The 20531-nt window shown below is 44.7% G+C and overlaps 1 protein-coding gene across 1 annotated transcript in view; it reads left to right on the top strand.

Annotated features, from left to right (window-relative positions):
• Positions 1-20531, top strand: part of LANCL2 (LanC like glutathione S-transferase 2) — a 60672-nt gene that overhangs the window by 23244 nt on the left and 16897 nt on the right. Inside the window, exons 3-7 of the mRNA XM_056520541.1 lie at positions 1923-2130; positions 14997-15144; positions 17076-17222; positions 18397-18579; positions 19578-19754. Coding sequence (XP_056376516.1) covers positions 1923-2130; positions 14997-15144; positions 17076-17222; positions 18397-18579; positions 19578-19754 — 863 coding nt within the window. The remainder of the gene's footprint in view (positions 1-1922; positions 2131-14996; positions 15145-17075; positions 17223-18396; positions 18580-19577; positions 19755-20531) is intronic.

Here is a 20531-nt window from a genome sequence, read left to right as displayed (position 1 = left end):
TTTTTCATCTCAATAAGGACATCATCCCACCGTCCTTTTGTCCGGCCCCTTCTCATCCCTGGGAGCGTTTGCTCCACCACTTGGTTGTGGTGAGGGCTGTTCCGACTTGTCTCTCAGTCACTCTTTCCTTTCGGCAGTGTGACTCCCTTTTCTGTTTTTCCGGAAGGTCGTCGTACAGGACAACCTGCTTCTACGGCCACCATTTTTCGGTGGATCCGGTCTGCTATTTCAGAAGCTTACCGCTTCAAGGGGTTTTGGCTCATTCCACCCGCTTTTCGGGGCATCCGGGGCACTCCGCTACGTAACTTCGGCCTCGCAGTTCTGTAAAGCATCCACGTGGTCGTCTTTTCACACTTTCACAAGGTCCTACCAGATTCATACCTTTGCATCAGCTGATGCTCCTCTGGGCCGTAAGGCGTTGCAGGTGGCGGTGGTCCAGCGGTCCACCTGACTGATTTCCTTACCCACCCATGGGACGGCTTTGGTACATCCCATGGTCTGTGTCCCCCAATGGAGCAGATAGAGAAAAGGAGATTTTTATGCTTACCGTAAAATCTCTTTCTCGGATCCATTGGGGGACACAGCTCCCACCCTTTTTCTGGTGTTCCTGTTTCAGTTATCTGTCCGAGGGTGTGTTTAGTTACCTTTTTCTTCTGGTTGCTGGGACAGTTTGTGGTTTTTCTCTTGACCTGTCAGTCTTCTCCTATTGCTCTGGGACTAAAATGGATTACCTCAGGTGCCTGTGGGCGGGTATACCTTGCTGGGAGGAGCCGACTTTTCTGTTGCCATAGTGTCAAGCCTCCTAGAGACAGCAGCATATACCCATGGTCTGTGTCGCCCAATGGATCCTTCGAGAAAGAGATTTTACGGTAAGCATAAAAATCTCCTTTTTATTTCTCAGAAAACTGTCAAGGAGGTGGGGCCAAGTTATTCAGGTGCTACAGCCTGGCAGCCTCCTTGCTTTCCCTCACCTCCCACATGCTCTATGACTCATGCACAAGGTTCTGTATATCAATCAAGGAGGGGCTGGCAGTTGGGGGTAAGCGAGGCGGTGTGCCAGGCTGTGGCACATGAGCAGCTTAGTCTAGCTTACTTGATGCTTTGCAAAGAGATGAAAGGCTTGCTTCATACCCTAACATCTATACAATTATCCAGTGGTGTCTGCAGCTCTTATAAGGAAATAGAGCTGATAGATTCCTTTTAATGCAGTACCAAACATGGAGACATACCAGAGACAGCAGAATAGATTCTTGTGTTAAAGGGGAGATTAAAGGGGTACTCCACCCCTAGACATCTTATCTCCTATCCAAAGAATAGGGATAAGATGTCTGATCGCAGGGGTCCTGCCGCTGGGGACTCCTGCAATTTCGGCTGCGGCACCTCAGACATCCGGTGCATGGAGCGAGCTTCGCTCCATGCGGGGTGACTGGCAATGCGGGACGGAGGCTCGTGACGTGATGTCACAAGCGGGGCGCGGCCATGACAACGCAAGCCTCTGACACTGCACCCAACATTTGTAAACCAACATATCAATGTAAAATCATGTAGAATCCCTCCCTTTAAATAATGACAGTGGCCCCCCCCCCCCCCCCAGTGGTAAGAGTGGCAGAGACAGCCATGTACAGCTCTCTGCTATTGAGCAAGCATGTGACAGCACGCATCCTCGATACTGTACTTGGCTGTCTCTACCACTCTCATAGTGAATGAATGGAGCAGCAGCAGAGAAGAGAGATCCCAGTTCTCTAAGTCATTGGGTGTTCCAGCAGTCATACCCCCTCCAGTCAGAGGCTTATTATCTATACACAGGATATGTTTTAAATTTGGGACTGCAAAACATGCAAATTTATACAGTTAATGCCCTTGACGGCAGGTAGGGACTGCAGTACATATAAGGAACCCTCTTTATTGCTGTTCTCTCATAGGCATAGCCCTCCTCTACCTGCAGCTGTATCGTATTGCCAAAGACCAGGCTCATTTGCAGCGGTCTCTCGATTATGTGAAAAGAATTCTGCGGAACCTGAATGGCCGAAGAGTCACATTCCTATGCGGTGATGCTGGGCCTCTCGCTGTAGGTGCTGTCGTTCATCACAAGCTTCAGAATCAAGCTGAATCCAAGGATTGTATTACAAAGTAAGGACCGATAGTCAAACTTAAAGGAGATCAATAAAATACAAGCTGAGGCCACCTTCACCCAGCAGTATTTTGGTCAGTACTATACTTCAGTATGTAAGTCAAAACCATGAGTGGAAACTGCACAGGACAAAGGGGGAGATTTATGAAAACCTGTCTAGAGGAAGAGTTGCTGAGTTGCCCATAGCAATAAATCATATTGATTATTTTATTTTTCAGAGGCCTTTTCAGAAATTAAAGAAGCAATCTGATTGGTTGCTATGGGCAACTCAGCAACTTTTCCTCTAGACAGGTTTTCATAACTCTTCCCCAAAGAGCATAATCAATACTCCTAGATATGGCTTACAACAGTGGTCTCAAACTGTGGCCCTCCAGATGTTGTAAAATGTCAACTCCCAGCATGCCCAGACAGCCGTTGGCTGCACCTAATGACGGTCCAGGCATGCTGGAAGTTAACATTTTGCAACATCCGGAGGGCAACAGTTGAAGACCACTCTTTTACAACTACTGATGCAAATACTGACCAAAATATTAGGAAAGTGGCCTAAGCAGACATCTAAGTAAATTTTAAATCAGTAGAAAGTAAATCAGTTTTATATTTAAAGGGTTTATCCAGCATATGGTGATTTTAGTACGTACCTGGCAGACAGTAATGGACATGCTTAGGAAGGATCTGCGCTTGTCTTAGGGCTAAATGGCTATGTTGTGAGATTACCATAACACTGTGGCTAGCTGTTTGTGAACTGGTATTTCCTATTTGACTTTTTTCTTTTTTTGACTACAAATCCTACAATTCCACCTCCCACACATCAGCCACCCCACCCATTGACACATAAATGAGCTGCATCCATTCAAATCAGTTTGGTTTTCAATCAGGGTGCCTACAGCTGTTTGCAGATTGATCCCTCCACCCATTGAAGCAGACAGGCTCCCTGTCATCAGATGACTAGCGAGTCAGGTCTCGGCCACATTGCAAGCTGGGAAAAATTTGAGACAACAGTCGTTTTGTATGCTGGGAAAAATAAATATTGGGGTGAAAATCACATAAGAATTGTGAGAAAACCGTCACACACATGTACAGACACTATATTATGAACTACACTAACTTTACAGCCCCTGTAGCATAGCCCTTTAAATAGATTTACCTCTTCTTCAATACTAAGCAATATGTATGAATCAATAACTAATCTAAAAACTCAATACTATTACCTTAGCAGTTCCTGCTGACACAAGCACATTGACCAGTCACCAACTGATAGCAATTCAGGTTATGCTGTGTATGTATTTATATGTAGCCATATTTCACTTGCTGTTCCCACTTTACATGACACACTGACCTTTCACAGAGACTTGTCAATATTTCACACGGACCCACAGATTGCTAAATCTGAACAGACTAATAGACCTTAAATGGTATATCACTGAATCTCTAAATAAAATAAGGCATATACAGTGGGGCAAAAAAGTAGTCAGCCACCAATTGTGCAAGTTCTCCCACTTAAAAAGATGAAAGGCCTGTAATTTTCATCATAGGTATACCTCAACTATGAGCGGCATAATGAGAAGAAAAAATCCATAAAATCACATTGTCTGATTTTTAAAGAATTTATTTGTAAATTATAGTGGAAAATAAATATTTGGTCACCTACAAGCAAGCAAGATTTCTGGCTCTCACAGACCTGTAACTTCTTCATTAAAGGGGTACTCCGGTGTAAAACGTTTTCTTTTTTTTAAATCAACTGGTGCCAGAAAGTTAAACAGATTTGTAAATTACTTCTATAAAAAAATCTTAATCCTTCCAGTATTTATTAGCTGCTGTATACTACAGAGGAAATTATTTTCTTTTTGGAACACAGTGCTCACTGATGACGTCTGTCCATTTTAGGAACTGTCCAGAGCAGCATGTTTTCTATGGGGATTTTTTCCTACTCTGGACTTAAAATGGACAGGTGTCAGCAAAGAGCACTGTGGTCATGATGTCAGCAGAGAGCTCTGTGTTCCAAAAAGTAAAGAATTCCCTCTGTAGTATTCACCAGCTAATAAGTACTGAAAGGATTAAGATTTTTTTATAGAAGTAATTTACAAATCTGTTTAACTTTCTGGCACCAGTTGATGGGGGGGGGGGAAAGTTTTCCACTGGAGTACCCGTTTAACCCCTTAAGGACCGGAGGTTTTTCCGTTTTTGCATTTTCGTTTTTTGCTCCTTGCCTTTAAAAAATCATAACTCTTTCAAATTTACACCTAAAAATCCATATGATGGCTTATTTTTTGCGCCACCAATTCTACTTTGTAATGACGTCAGTCATTTTGCCCAAAAATCTATGGTGAAGCGGGAAAAAAAATCATTGTGCGACAAAATTTAAAAAAAAACGCTGTTTTGTAACTTTTGGGGGCTTCCGTTTCTACGTAGTACATTTTTCGGTAAAAATGACACCTGATATGTATTCTGTAGGTCCATACGATTAAAATGATACCCTACTTATATAGGTTTGATTTTGTCGGACTTCTGGAAAAAATCATAACTACATGCAGGAAAATTAATACGTTTAAAATTGTCATCTTCTGACCCCTATAACTTTTTTATTTTTCCGTGTATGGGGCGGTATGAGGGCTAATTTTTTGCGCCGTGATCTGAAGTTTTTAACGGTACCATTTTTGCATTGATAGGACTTATTGATCGCTTTTTATTCATTTTTTCATGATATAAAAAGTGACCAAAAATGCACTATTTTGGACTTTGGAATTTTTTTGCGCGCACGCCATTGACCGTGCGGTTTAATTAACGATATATTTTTATAATTCGGACATTTCCGCACGCGGCGATACCATTTATTTTTATTTTTATTTACACTGTGTTTTTTCTTTTATGGGAAAAGGGGGGTGATTCAAACTTTTAATAGGGAAGGGGTTAAATGATGTTTATTCACTTTTTTTTTGCACTTTTTTTTTGCAGTGTTATAGGTCCCATAGGGACCTATAACACTGCACACACTGATCTTTTACATTGATCACTGGTTTCTCATAAGAAACCAGTGATCGATGATTCTGCCGCATGACTGCTCATGCCTGGATCTCAGGCACTGAGCTGTCATTCGGCGATCGGACAGCGAGGAGGCAGGTAGGGGCCCTCCCGCTGTCCTGTCAGCTGTTCGGGATGCCGCGATTTCACCGCGGCTATCCCGAACAGCCCACTGAGCTAACCGGCATGCTTTCGGTTTCACTTTAGACGCGGCGTTCAACTTTGAACGCCGCGTCTAAAGGGTTAATAGCGCGCGGCACAGCGATCAATGCCGCGCGCTATTAGCCATGGGTCCCGGCCGTTGTTAGAGGCCGGGCCCGACCCGCTATGACGCGGGGCCACGCCGTGGCCCCGCGTTATAGATCGGGAGTGGACACATGACGTTCCAGTACGTCATGTGTCCTTAAGGGGTTAAGAGTCTCCTCTGTCCTCCACTGGTTACCTGTATTAATGGCACCTGTTTGGACTTATCAGTATAAATGACACCTGTCCACAACCTCAGACAGTCACACTCCCAACTCCACTATGGCCAAGACCAAAGAGCTGTCGATGGACACCAAAAACAAAATTGTAGACCTGCACCAGGCTGGGAAGACTGAATCTGCAAAAGGTAAGCAGCTTGATGTGAAGAAATCAACTGTGGGAGCAATTATTAGAAAATGGAAGACATACAAGACCACTGATAATCTCCCTTGATCTGGGGCTCCACGCAAAATCTCACCCCGTGGTTTCAAAATTATCACAAGAACGGGAGCAAAAATCCCAGAACCACACGGGGGGACCTGGTGAATGACCTGCAGAGAGCTGGGACCAAAGTAACAAAGGCTACCATCAGTAACACACTACGTCCCAGGGACTCAAATCATGCAGTGCCAGACATGTCCCCCTGCTTTAGCCAGTACATGTCCGGGCTCATCTGAAGTTTTCTAGAGAGCATTTGGATGATCCAGAAGAGGATTGGGAGAAAGTCATATGGTCAGATGAAACCGAAGTAGAACCTTTTGGTAAAAACTCAACTCGTCGTGTTTGGAGGAGAAAGAATGCTGAGATCATCCAAAGAACACCATACCTACTGTGAAGCAGTGGGGCTGTTTTATGCAAAGGGACCAGGACAACTGATCCGTGTAAAGGAAAGAATGAATGGGGCCATGTATCGTGAGATTTTTAGTGAAAACCTCCTTCAATCAGCAAGGGCATTAAAGACTCCGCATGACAATGATCCCAAACAAACCACCCGGGCAACAAAGTAGTGGCTTCGTAAGAAGCATTTCAAGGTTCTGGAGTGGCTTAGCCAGTCTCCAGATCTCAACCCCATAGAAAACCTTTGGAGGGAGTTGAAAGTCTGTGTTGCCCAGTGACAGCCCCAAAACATTACTGCTCTAGAGGAGATCTGCATGGGGGAATGGCCAAAATACCAGCAACAGTGTGCGAAAACCTTGTGAAGACTCACAGAAAACATTTGACCCCTGTCATTGCCAACAAAGGGTATATAACAAAGAATTGAGATGAACTTTTGTTATTGGCCAAATACTTATTTTCCACCATAATTTGCAAATAAATTCTTTAAAAATCAGACAATGTGATTTTATGGATTTTTTTCTCATTATGTCTGTCATAGTTGAGGTATACCTATGATGAAAATTACAGGCCTCTCATCTTTTTAAGTGGGAGAACTTGCACAATTGGTGGCTGACTAAATACTTTTTTTGCCCCTCTGTATATATCTTGTTTTAATATGTTTAAAGGCTTATCTTTACTATTCGTATCCTGTAAGGCAGGGGTCTCAAATTGGCGGCACTCCAGATGTTGCAAAACTTCAACTCTGGCCATTTGCTGCAGCTAATGGCTGTCGGGAATGCTGGGAGTTGAAGTTTTGCAACATCTGGAGGGCCACCAGTTTGAGAACCCGGCTGTAAGGGGATCACCAGTTCATCATCAGCTGATGGATGAAGCAGGCCTCTGCCCTGTGCTGCTTAGCCCATATACTATTTGGTTTATTTAGTTGTCGGAAGTGACTGCGCTTGTTTTTTTGTTTGCATTGCTGATGTTTCTTCTAAACACATTTAATTTCCCAAGAGATTCCCTTCAGGGAGACACAGTTAATTTCATGGACATTCCATTTATATCCTTAATGCTAATGCAGTCCTTAAGAAAAAAAAGACTATCACATATTGGGTAACGTCTAAGCACATTTGCTCTAGCTAATGGAAATGTGAGGCGAGGGATGGTTTTATTAAAGAGACAACTATGTCCCTGTGGGAAGAGGAATTTCAGAATTTGGCATGTAAAGGCCTGCTGGTGTAAACAGGTACATGGCTAGAAGTCTTAACTGTTTCCCGGTTTCAGGAATATGATTGGCATTTCCTCCTATTATTTTATAATCATTTTCTCTCTATCGGCTCCATTGGGGACACAGACTGTGGGTGTATACTGCTGTCTCTAGGATGTGACACTATGGCAACAAGAAAGTCGGCTCCTCCCAGCAGGATATACCCACCTTCAGGCCCTGAGGTAATCAGTTTAAGCTTAGTGTCTGAAGGAGGTGGACATGGTCTGGAACATTCCAGACCAGGTCTTCTGATTTTTTGTTTTCCTAGTATAGGGACGTGTTAGTTTTTTCATTCCTTTTTCTTTCATGTTTTCAGGTGGGGACTCAGGGACTTTGCGTATATGCACTGTTCACCCCCCTCGCCAACGGTCAGTGCCTGGGTTGGTACCTCATGGGTCTGTGTCCCCCTATTTCTCTGCTCACCTTGTTCGCGCATAGCAGCTAGGCGTGATGCAGGGACAAAAAGGTGACTGAAGACTTCACTGAAGACTCCATTAGGTAAGTTCTTCTGACTGAGGTCAGTACTTTCCCCTTTCCCTTTCCCCACTTTTCTCCTTAGGTGCGGACTTGCAACCTCTGGAGACCCCCTGTTTTTGGCCCACCTTTTCAGGTTATGGGGCTGGCTTATACAGGGGCTGGACTTTTATTCTGGGGAGCAGTGGCATCTTAGGGGGCATGGACTTGCAACATCTGGAGACCCTCATTTTGTGGCCCACTTTTCAGGGTCCGAAGGGCTGGCCTGTGTTGGGGGCTCTATTTTTTATTCAAAAAAAGGGGGAGCAATGGCAGAATGTATGGGTTACTTTTTTATGCACATGTGTGTGTGAGTGTGTTCTACTATGCGGCTTACAGCCGCGGCGCTTATTATGCCGCTGACAGCCGCGGCGCTTGTACTTTCGGGCGCATGTAGCGCCAACTTGCTTTCACTTTCGGCAGCAAACGGCTGCCGGCGGATATGTGTATCGCCCGCTCACTTCCCCGCGGGCACATATACGGCTAACATATGTGCTCGGGGCAAGGAGCGGGCGCCATTACTGTGTTTCTTCCCGGCGGCCGGGGCGCTATAGCTCCGCCCACAGGGCCGCCGGAGCTTACTGGAGGTGCAAATCGCCCTCCAATCAGCACTGTGCGCGATTCAGGTGGCAGGGGCCAATAAAAGACAGTGCCCCTGCTCCAGGAACGCCCCTATCAGGCTATTGGCTAGCTCCTCTCTGTCTGCATAAAATGGTGTCTCCTCTAAGCAGGGACAGAGTGTTACAGTGTTGGGGTTAAAATCTTTCAGCTCTCTCGCTGAATTACTGTTACAGGGGACACAAATCTGTTCCTCCCTCTAAACTGACAACTAGACTGCTAGTCTTCTATTTTGTCTATATGACATATTATTCCAAAAATGCCTGGTTCTGCTGAGCCCACTGGCTCTGCCTGCTCCACTGCTCCCCCAGACCCCCTAGCTTCCCCGGATGTTACAGTTTCCGGTTCTTCCTATCCCAGTGTATGGCTGACTTGACTCAAGTCTCCCTTTCGGTGGCTGAGGTCTTCCGTGACATGGTGTCTACCTTGAAGAGGTCTGCCCTGCGCTGACCCTCTAGTGGGTCCCGCTCCTCTTTTCCACAAGCCTCACGCTCTCACAAGCGTACTAGGGGTGCTTTTTCTGACTCTTACATTGAGTCTTCAGGTAGACGTGGCCGTTCCCCCGTGGGTCTAAAACGGGGGAAGCAGGCTCTTCTCTGTTTCCCACCTTCGCCTCTGCATGGGGGTCCAAGGCCCTTTCGGTGTGGTGCTCAAAACTGTCAGGCGGGATTCCCTCCCAGAGGATCTATTTTGCTTTGGTTCTCCAATGCTCTAAAGCTGGGGGCTTTCTGTGCTCAGCTACCATGCAGTCAGTCCGTTGTGCTGCCTTGCTGTGGGTCTCCTAGCGGCCCTCCGCCGCTCCATGTGACTTAGGGCGCGGGATGCGGATGCTGCCTCCTAAAGGTCTCTTACCGAGTTTCGTTTTCTGGTACCCGTCTTTTTGACGGGCGCCTTGACGAGATTATCTCTGAGGCGACGGGGGGGGGGGGGGGGGGGGGTTAAGAGTTGCCTCAAAATAAGGCTTGCTTTTCTTCCCAGGGAAGGTCCCTTCCCTGGACAAGGGTTTCTTCCCTGGACAAGAGGTCTCCCTCGTTCCGGGCGCGTCCGTCATGGAAGTCGTACACCAACCGTTACAGCCGTTTTGCAGCCAAATCGGGTAACCGCAATCCCACTTCCGCATGGAGTGATGCCACCACCCGCAGGTCTTTCTCGGGTGGGAGGTCGTCTCTTATTTTTTCGAGACAGCTGGACCACACACGAAGTCCCAAGCTCCCCGGTCTCCTTCTCTGGCGAAGCAGTTTCGGGAGGCCCTCCAGTCCCTGCCCAGGGAGTCATTGTCCCCGTTGCTCCAGGGGAATGTTTTCAGGGTTTTTTATTCCAATTTTTTTTGTGGTCCCCAAGAAAGGCGGTTCTGTGCGATCGATTTTGGACCTCAAGCGTCTCACTGTCATCTTCTCCGCCACTTCCGAATGGAATCTCTCCGTTCGGTAGTGGCATCCATGGAACAAGGGGAGTTTCTTTCTTCGTTGGTCATCAAGGATGCCTACCTCCATGTTCCAATATTTCCCGGCCATCAGCAGTACCTCCGCTTTGCAGTTCCGGAGGGGCATTTTCAATTCATAGCCCTCGCTTTTAATCTGGCCTCGGCTCCTCGAGTCTTTACAAGATCCTTGCGCCAATAATAGCCCTGTTGCAGTCGAGAGGAGTCTGAATGATCCCTTTCCTGGACAACCTTCTCATCTAGGTTCCCACCAGAGTCCAGACTCTGAAGAATGTGGATCTCACTCTCTAGATCCTGAATCTTTTCGGGTGGATGGTAAACCGGAACAAGTCTGTCCTCTTTCCCGCCCAGTCTCTGATTTTTCTTGGAACTTCAATTCAACTCGGCCTCTGCCTGGACTTGCCTTCCTACGGACAAATGTCTGACGCTCCTGTCAGGAGTCCGCTCTCTGGGTCCAGGCCCCAGTTTCCATCCCCAATTACATGGAAGTCTTGGGTCGGATGGTAGCAGCCATGGAAGCCGTACCCTTTGCCCAGTTTTGTTACCATCCCCTTCAACTGGCGATCCTCTCTCGATGGGACAGATCTCCTCTGTCTCTCGATCGCAAGATTACTCTCCCTCGTCGGATCCGTCAGTCTCTGCTCTGGTGGCTCCGCTCCCCCCTTCTTCTTCAGGGGTGATCATTTCTTCCCTTCCACTGGCAGGTGGTGACAACGGATGCCAGTCTGTCGGGCTGGGGCGGTGTGTTCAGGGTCTGGACAGTTCAAGGCCTCTGGTCTCCCCGGGAAGCCCTTCTTCCGATGAACATCTTGGGAATCAGGGCGATTCTTCTTTGTCTTCTTCTTTGGGAGTCCCTGCTTCAGTTCCACCCTGTCCGCGTCCAGTCGGACAACGCCATGGCCGTAGCGTACATAAATCGGCAAGGCGGCACTCGCTGCTCGGCAGCCATGGCCGAGGTGACAAAGGTTATTCTTCTGGGCGGAAAACAAGGTTCCGGCCATTTCGTGACTCACATTCCGGGTGTGCTCTTCCTGGAAGCGAATTTGCTTAGCCGGTTCTCAGTCAACCCCGGAGAGTGGTCCCTGCATCCAGAGGTCTTCGCGTCGGCACAATCGGAAGATTCTTCCATTTTTTCAATGTTCCGGGACCCCCTGGCTCTAGTTGTGGACGCCCTAGTGATTCCTTGGGCGGGGTTTGCTCTGCCCTATCTGTTCCCTCCCCTTCCGCTCCTTCCCAGGGTTCTGAGGAAGCCCAAAGCGGAGGATGTTCCTGCTGGTAGCTCCAGTTTGGCCCCGTAGGTGGTGGTACGCCGACGTGGTCAGGCTCCTGGACGACACTCCACTGCGCCTTCCACTTTGTTCGTACCTGCTGTCTCAGGGTCCTCTTTGCCACCCCATTTTACAGTCGCGGCATTGACATCGTGGCGGTTGAGTCCGTGGTTTTGAGAACCCATGGTTCTCTTCCCAAGTCATTCGCACCATATTCAGGGCTCATAAGCTTTCCTCTGCGAAAATTTACTACCGTACCTGGCAGTCTTATTTTCGTTGGTGTGAAGCTCAGGTTTTGTCTCCTGTTACCTTTTCTGTTCCCTGTCTTCTTGCAGTCGGGATTGGGACTGGGACTGGGGTTGTCTTTCAGTTCAGGTCAGGTTTCGGCCTTTTCTATTCCTTTCCAGCATCCTCTGGCTTCTAATTTTCATGTCCGGACCTTCCTTCAAGGAGTGGCGCATTCTGCCCCTCCTTATTGGTCACCTTCTCCCCCTTAGGACTTGAATCTAGTTCTGGGTGTCCTCCAAGGTGAACCTTTTGAACCCCTTAGGGAAGGTGTCCCTGCGCCTCTTTTCTTGGAAAGTGGCGTTTCTTGTTGCTATCACCTCCATTCGGAAGGTGTCTGAATGGGCAGCTCTCTTCTGCCGTTCTCCATTTCTGGTGATTCACCAGGACAAGGTTGTCTTCCGACCAGATCCTTCCTTTTTGTCTAAGGTTGTTTCGGCCTTTCATCTCAATGAGGACATTGTTCTTCCGTCCTTTTGTCCCGCTCCTTCTCACCCTAAGGAGCATTTACTCCACAAACTGGATGTGGTTCGGGCTGTTAGGTATTACCTCTCTATCTCCTCTTCGTTTCGTCAGTGCGATTTCTTTTTCATCCTTCCGGATGGGCGTCGTAAGTGACAGCCTGCTTCCAAGGCCACCACTTCTTGGTGGATCAGTTCTGCCATTTTGGAAGCCTATCGCTGTAGGGGGAAGATTCCTCCCTTCAGGGTTGTGGCTCATTCTACCCGCTTCTGTTGGGGCATCCTGGGCTCTCCAGAACAAAGCCTCGGCCTCGCAGATTGCAAGGCGGCTACTTGGTCGTCTTTGCACACTTTCTCGAGGTTCTACCGGGTTCATACCTTCGCATTGGCTGATGCTAGTCTGGGCCGTAAACTGCTACAGGCGACAGTGGAACAGCCGTCTGCCTGACTGATTATCTGCCCACCCAAGGGACGGCTTTGGTACGTCCCACGGTCTGTGTCCCCCCAATGGAGCCGATAGAGAAAAGGAGATTTTTTAACACTTACCGTAAAATCTCTTTCTCGAAGGATCCATTGGAGGACACAGCTCTCGCCCCTTTTGGGTTTCTCTTTGGTTCTCTGTCCGAGGGTGTGTTCAGTTATATATTTTCTTCTGTTCTCAACAGTTTGGGTTTTTTCCTTGACCTGTCAGTCCTCTCCTATTGCTCTAGTACTTAAACTGATTACCTCAGGGCCTGAAGGCGGGTATATCCTGCTGGGAGGAGCCGACTTTCTTGTTGCCATAGTGTCACCTCCTAGAGACAGCAGCATACACCCACAGTCTGTGTCCCCCAATGGATCCTTCGAGAGATTTTACGGTAAGTGTTAAAAAAAATCTCCTTTTTAACCCTATCACACCCTATTTGCAAGGGTGTTTGTTTTTGTCTGAAGTCCCATGCAATGTGAGGACGTGATGTGAGGATGAGAGTGTCATTGTTACTTTTCCTCCCCCATAAGGTTTAGGTAGGAAGACTGGGCAAAGCTAATTATTATATATAGGTGGTCAGAGCTCAGAATTACAGTTACAGAGCAGCAAATTCTTTTGCACAGACTTAGTGTTATTTTCCCTAATAACACGTAGACTCTTGAAGCATATCTCCACACACAGGTATCCTTTCAGCACTAGTGGCAGCCATTATATAACTTGTATATCGCATTTTTGATTAGATGTCCCCTCTGCAGGCTCCATTTTCAGTTGTCCATGAGCTAGTCGGTAACATCTAACAGCAATGGTGTCTTCTATACACTGCAAACACAAAAGAGAAGTTCCTGCACCCCTTTACAGTTTATCTATATTAGCTCCTCAAAAGCAGCAGCAGCAGCAGCAGTATGGAGGAATTTTTACAGAAGCACTGAGCAGTGTAAGCTGTAAGTCAATCACTGAGGCAGTTTTTCTGCATAACACATTTTCTTACATTTATTTGTACTTTTGCCAGCTTTGTTGAAAGTCTAGTGACTATTTAAACGTTCCCTAGTGGTGACTGTAGACAGACAGAATCCTATCATTTGAGTGACTGTTGCCTCAAGCACCTTCCCTTCATTTGATAGCCCTTGTAATTTCTAACGTATTTGTAAATTTGTAAATCACTTCAAAACTGACTCCTTTCCACAGAAAAAAAAGTATTGGCCACTAGGTATCTCCTTTACCTTTTTTAAAGTGTTGCCCACTCCTTATTGTAAGGGGAATTTGACAGAGAGACAAAGACAGAACAAAGGAATTGGTGGTAAAGGTTTAAATAGTTATGCCAAGAGAAAGCCTGAACTGTGCCCATAAAAACTGAGTATGTTTGTCTCCTTCAGTTGGCACATGCTGTGCCTTTTAAGGTAAATGAATGCTTCCCTCTTATCGCCCATAAAGTTCTGGGCAGCTGACCTCTGTGTAAAACTATATGTTCCTACTATGTACACAATGCCACAACCCGCATTTAATACCCTTTTGTCATCAATATCAGCAATGTAACCACTTCCTTTCTGTGATCCTGCTGCTGTATGTTTCCTATCTGCGCACATTATACCTTACAAACTCAACACATCAATACCCCCCATCCCCCTCATGTGTAATCTTTACAACTGTACTGTACATCAGCCCCCTGCACAGTGCCAGCCTGTTTAGCCCTTGTAGTGCACTTTCTCCATCACTAACTATGTCATAGTTTAGCTAAGAGAAGGATTTACAGGTAGATGTTGTGCTCTCTTGTGATTGGCCAGACAAGCAAGTTAAAGGAAGTCCAGCTGCAAGTAGTAAACAGCTGAGCTTTGATATATTTGCTCAAATACCTGTCAAAATAAAGCTTTTGGCATTCTTTCTGGTTTGTATATCATGAATTTTTGTCTTCATGTCTACCACCTAAAGCCCAGGCCTGTTTTTTTCTCATGTCTACCAGAGATTTGAGGTTCCTTTATTCCCATTTGTGCCAATACTCAAAATATGTAAATGAGGACTTGATAAAAACAAATGTAAAGGTCTGTATAAATTCTATGGATTATTAAATTCATTGGTTTAAAGGGGAAAAATGTGTGCAGTGTCAGGTCCTTTTTTAAATTCCAATACCACTCCAACCTCCACGGAGGATAATAGGCACTGCCAGTAAGGTGATCCAGAAGTAATAATAAAACTTATGTTATTAAAACATGCTACGTTTTGCAAAACCAGACCAGTCCTTTAAGACATTGAACAGTGTGCTTATTATCAGCACATATTTTTTTGCAATATACGCAAAGTGAAAGCCATTGATCATAAAGTCAATTGGAGGCAGTTTTCAGGCAGAAAAAGACATTTGAATGAGAAATGTGCACGAATTTCACATGCATATCAGTAGCTATTTTTCTTGTGTAAATGGGTTACAGAACAGGCAGTCTCATTTCAGTCTGTATTTTAATTATTTTCATTTAGGTTATTGGCATTGCATCCGGGGGTGGTCAGCCCAGACTCTGAGCTTCCAGATGAGCTGCTGTATGGAAGAGCTGGTTATCTCTATGCGTTGCTCTATCTAAATGCGGAGATCAGTCCAGACACGGTGCCTCAAGCTACAATCAAAGAGGTTAGTAGTTGTTGGTAGTTGACCAATGACGTAGCATTTGTTGAACTGTTGTCTGACTCTTGAGAAACATTTCCATTGCAAGCTGAAGCTTTGAGGTCATATGAGATAACAGAAAGGTCATAGAAGATAAAAAATAAATTTGTCCGTCAAGCCACCTGTTCCTTGGCTATAATCGCCCGTCATTGTGAAGGTTATAAGTAGGGATATGATGAAAGCAGCTTTATATCTACCTGTTACTGCCCCATATAAAAGCCAAGGTTAACGGCAGTATCTGGACCTTCTGTCATTAAAACACACAGGGGGAGATTTATCAAAACCTGTCCAGAGGAAAAGTTGCTCAGTTGCAACCAATCAGATCAGTTCTTTCTTTTTTTAAAAGGCCACTGAAAAATGAAAGAAGTGATCTGATTGGTTGCTATGGGCAACTCTGCAACTTTTCCTCTGGACAGATTTAGATAAATCTCCCCCCAAAATGTAGAATGAGATGACTTCATTGGGCACTGTCATTTTCAAACAAATATTTATATAATGTACAGAATAACATTATATGTATATATTGGTTAAATGTAGCCCTGCTTGTCCCACTTACACTTCCAGTATTTTGTCTCTGCACAGAGGCACATAGCCAATAGGTGCAGGGACAAGATAGCAGTTTTTTACCTTTAATATATTCACATTTTTAACCAATGTATATTACAAATACACATCTAATGTTATCTACATTTTCAAAAAATTTTTTTGCAAATGACAGGTACGCTTTAAAATACTGAATATATACTCGAGTATAAGCAGAGTTTTTCAGCATGATTTTTCGTGCGGAAAACACTCCCATTGGCTTATACTCGAGTGAACTCTCCGCCTGTCAATCCCTTCTCAGTGGTCTTCAACCTGCAGACCTCCAGATGTTGCAAAACTAGAACTCCCAGCATGCCCGGACAGCCATCGGCTGTCCAGGCATGCTGGGAGTTGTAGTTTTGAAACATCTGGAGGTCTGCAGGTTGAAGACCACTGCGGCCTTCGTCATTATTTAGGCCCCCCTTTTGTTTTCTACTCGCCTCCCTCGGTGGAAATGAAGGGTGAGCTGGTCCGGGCCATCTATGCTGCAGAGACCGTCCAGTGGGGAGGGTTAGTCGTTCCGGGCTGTCCATTTTCACTGGGAGGCCCTCTTCTCTGCTCCGGGCCGGCCCCAGACTAGTGACGTTGCCTTGACGACGACGCACAGGGACGTCCGTGCGCAGCAGACGTACCTGCGCATGAATGTCCCTGTGCGTCATCGTCAAGGCAACGCCACTAGTCCGAGGACGGCCCGGAGCGGAGAAGAGGGCCTCCCGGTGAAAATGGACAGCCCGGAACGACTAACCCTCCCCACCGGATGGTCCCTGCAGCATAGATGGCCCGGACCAGCTCACCCTTCCTTCCCACCGAGGGGAGGTGAGTAGAAAACTAAAGGGGGGTCTAGATGATGACGAAGGCCGCAGTGGTCTTCAACCTGCGGACCTCCAGATGTTTCAAAACTACAGATGTTGTAGTTTTGCAACATCTGGAGGTCCGCAGGTTGAAGACCACTGATGAAGGGATTGACAGGCGGTGATGATGAAGGGGGTGATGATGACGGGGGTGATGATGAGGAGGTGTTAACGACGGGGGTCTGAATGATGACAGGGGGGGATGATGACATGGGGGGGATGATGTATTTCCCACCCTAGGCTTATAGTCGAGTCAATAACTTTTCCTGGGTTTTTGGGGTGAAATTAGGGACCTCGGCTTATAGTCAGGTCGGCTTATACTCGAGTATATACAGAACTTAAGTAAAAGTACTATATAAACACTGTAGTGAAATATTACTGTATCTGTGGAATATCTGAAATACCTGCCCAAACTGAGTTTCAATATACTTTATAAGGTAAATAATATATTTTATCTATCAATAGCTTGTAGATGCCATTATAGAATCTGGGAAGAATTTGTCTAAAGAAGAGCACAAGACGGAACGCTGTCCTCTGCTGTATCAGTGGCACAAGAAGCAGTATGTGGGGGCAGCCCATGGATTGGCTGGGATCTACTACATGTTGATGCAGGTAAGCCATTCATAGGTGAGGTTGATATTACAGTACAGTTCCTTTAAGGCTCCATTCACATCACATTATCACCAGGATATCAGCAAAAAGGAGTGCCCATATATACTACAGCACGTGTGTAGTGTACCTATTGACTCTTTTGACCTGCCATAGAGACATGTCAGAAGTTTGCATTGGTGGGGGTCTCCATGCTACTGTGTAAGGGCTCTATAGAAAATCTATGGAGCCTGTACAAAGCAGTAAGGAGATAGAAGGGTGAAGCAAACCCTTCTTTCTGTTCATTCTAGCAGGTGGTTGGGGTCTCAGCACTCCAGGTCCTTTTAACAATGAAAATTTCTCACTTGTCTGTTTTATACAGAACTGTATATGTATTTACATAGCCTTAAAAAATAGGGGGAATTTATTATCCATCTGCAATTATGGTGTGGCCAGCTATGCCACTTCAAAGCATGTGGCGTTGCTTAGAATAAAAGGCAGATTGACCACCGCACACCCCAAATTTACTACATTGTACACTAGAGAGCTGATTTTGTAGCTGCATCCAAGCTAGCGTAGATTTCAAAGCGCATGGGACAGCCTGATTCCAACGACAGCTTGCGATAGTACCCCCTGATGTGAATTTGGCCTAATCTGTCAGTTCTGGTGTCAAATAATCAAATATTTTGGATCATTGAATAGGTGAAGATAGCTGTTGTCTGATTCCTCTTTCAGCTGAAAGCTATTTCTACTGGTTCAGCTGAGCATTTGTGTCTATTTCAATAGTTTAAGGGAATTAAATCGCTTATAGTATAGTAGCTTATTGCTCAGGAACAAAGGATTGTGGTTGTTAAAACTTCTGTCTTCTGCTGTCTGTCTTCTGGGGATGATTGGGAGGCCCCCATAAACATTAGATTGCTTTCCATTGGTGTTATTGTAGAATGTTTATCTATTCATAAATGGTATTTTTTGTTTAAAGTAGGATTTGTTACTATGATGTTTGGGAATTCACCCTTTAGCTCCATGGTATTAAAACATAGCATTTCTTTAGCTTATCTGAAGATATTAACCACTGCTTAATCTTTTTTGTATTGATATCCATGGTTTATGTGAAGAAATTCTGTATTTTGCGTGCTACTGTAAAATATTGTATGCTTTGTCCTTTTTTTTTTTTTTTTTTTTTTTTTTTTTTATAAAGCCATTAGCCAAAGTAGACCAGGAAACATTAACTGAGCTTGTAAAGCCATGCATTGACTACGTACGCCACAAGAAATTCAGGTCTGGCAATTATCCGTCATCTTTAAGCAATGAAACAGATCGGTTGGTACATTGGTGTCATGGAGCACCAGGAGTTATACACGTGCTTCTTCAGGCTCATAAGGTATATATCAGCATGTATTGTGTTCTTTATTTTGCACTGTAAATAAATATATATATATATATATATATATATATATATATATACTTTTGCAATGAAATTGAAACTTTAATCTGTACACAACTCAGAGGGTTTTTTGGGGACTTTTATTATATGATCTCAATATCTGATTTCTGTATGTCCAACTTCCAGCGCCCCTCCGATCAGCTGATTTAATTTGTCTGCTGTGCCATGTGAGCAATGTGGCCTATTCACTACCTATCAAGCACAGTTTCATACACTGGGCAGTGGCTTTAGTACAAATTGTCCCAATAACTTTAATGGAATGAGCTGTAATATGCAATACCAGGTTCTACTGCTACAGGGTGTACATTGCTGTCAGGTGTGTAACTGGAGCCACGACATGTCTTAATAAAAACAGTTGAACAAGCACTTAGACTCTGCCCATTTTCAGCACCCTACTTTTCCCTCCCATAGTGCCCCAAATGGTAAGAAACCCTTGGTTCATTGTGTAGCGGTGACTCCAGTTTACTGCAGATCAAGGATATGGTGTGTTGGATGACATACACATAGGGCAACTCTATGCCAGCTGTATGTGAATTTGATTTTTTTTTTTTATTCCTGTTGACAACAACGGAACATCAATTTACTGCTGTAAAACACTGCAAAGGGAGAAACATAGCAACAGTGTGTCATTTACACTAATCCTAACATGGTTTATGGCAAACAGATCTTATAGACACCATGAAACCTCTACAAAAGACCACCTCTTTTTGAATACCATATTTTTGTGACAAATTTTCAGTTCACCATACAATTTGTAAAGAGACAATTTCTTTTTTTTTTTTTTTTTTTTTTAACTATTCCCATGGAAGAACACTTTTAAGTGGTATTTTGAGTAGTCTCCTCAAAGAGACTTTACTGTATTAAAAGAACAGTAACTCATCATTACTTAGTGTTATGTTTTTTCTTTAAAATGTTATACATTTCTTTTTATTAAGCTGTTTAAAGAAGATAAATACTTGAAAGATGCTGTGGATTGTAGCGATGTTATTTGGCAGAGAGGCCTATTAAGAAAAGGATATGGCATTTGTCATGGGACATCGGGGAATGGATACGCCTTCTTATCACTTTACCACCACACCCAAGATAAAAAGTATCTCTACAGAGCCTGTAAGGTAAGAGGACCTGGACCTTCTGATCTAGTGGTAGCATCTACTGAGCTCTCAGTGGTAAAGAATATTCTTATTATGTGATGTAAGAGGACCTCCAAGCTATGGATTCTAAATCACATAAAATACCAAATGGTCCTCCACTGTACCATTTTCACCTGATAGGATTTTCCAAGTTATTGAAAAATGTGCCCATAAATAGAAATTCTTAAAAAAAATAAAAAAAAAATGTAAATGGAGGCGAGGAAGTTTAAATGTCTGTCACTTCCAGTACTGTTGTTGTGGTCCTTACTACTGAGATTTGTTTACTTAGATGCAACAATCTCAAATGCCCATGTCTCTGCTACAACCAGCCACTGGCCTTTAAATGAAAAGGAATTCTGTCATCAGTTTACCCTGTACAGTAGCTCACAACACGTTATATAGGGTGAAATCTGCTTTCTTATCCATGTCCTGTTGCCCTTCAGACCATCCTTGCTGGGCAGGATAGTGGGGGATATTTATCAAAACCTGTGCAAAAAAAAAAAAAGTTGCCCATAGCAACTTCAGATTGCTTCTTTTATTTTCAGTGGCCCTTTTTTTTTCCGTTCACGCCGTTCACCGTACGGGATAATTAACATTATATTTTAATAGGTTGGATATTTATACACGCGGCTATACCAAATATGTTTATTTAAAAAAAATGTGCACTTTTTGGGGGTAAAATGGGGGAAAACCTGACAATTAAAATTTTTATTGGGGGAGGGGATTTTTCACATTTTTTTTTACTTTTATTTTTACACT

Source organism: Hyla sarda, chromosome 5, assembly GCF_029499605.1.
Source record: "Hyla sarda isolate aHylSar1 chromosome 5, aHylSar1.hap1, whole genome shotgun sequence".
Classification (NCBI taxonomy): Eukaryota; Metazoa; Chordata; class Amphibia; order Anura; family Hylidae; genus Hyla; species Hyla sarda.
Note: the sequence above shows the minus strand (reverse complement) of the source record. Positions and strands in the feature narration are given on the sequence as shown.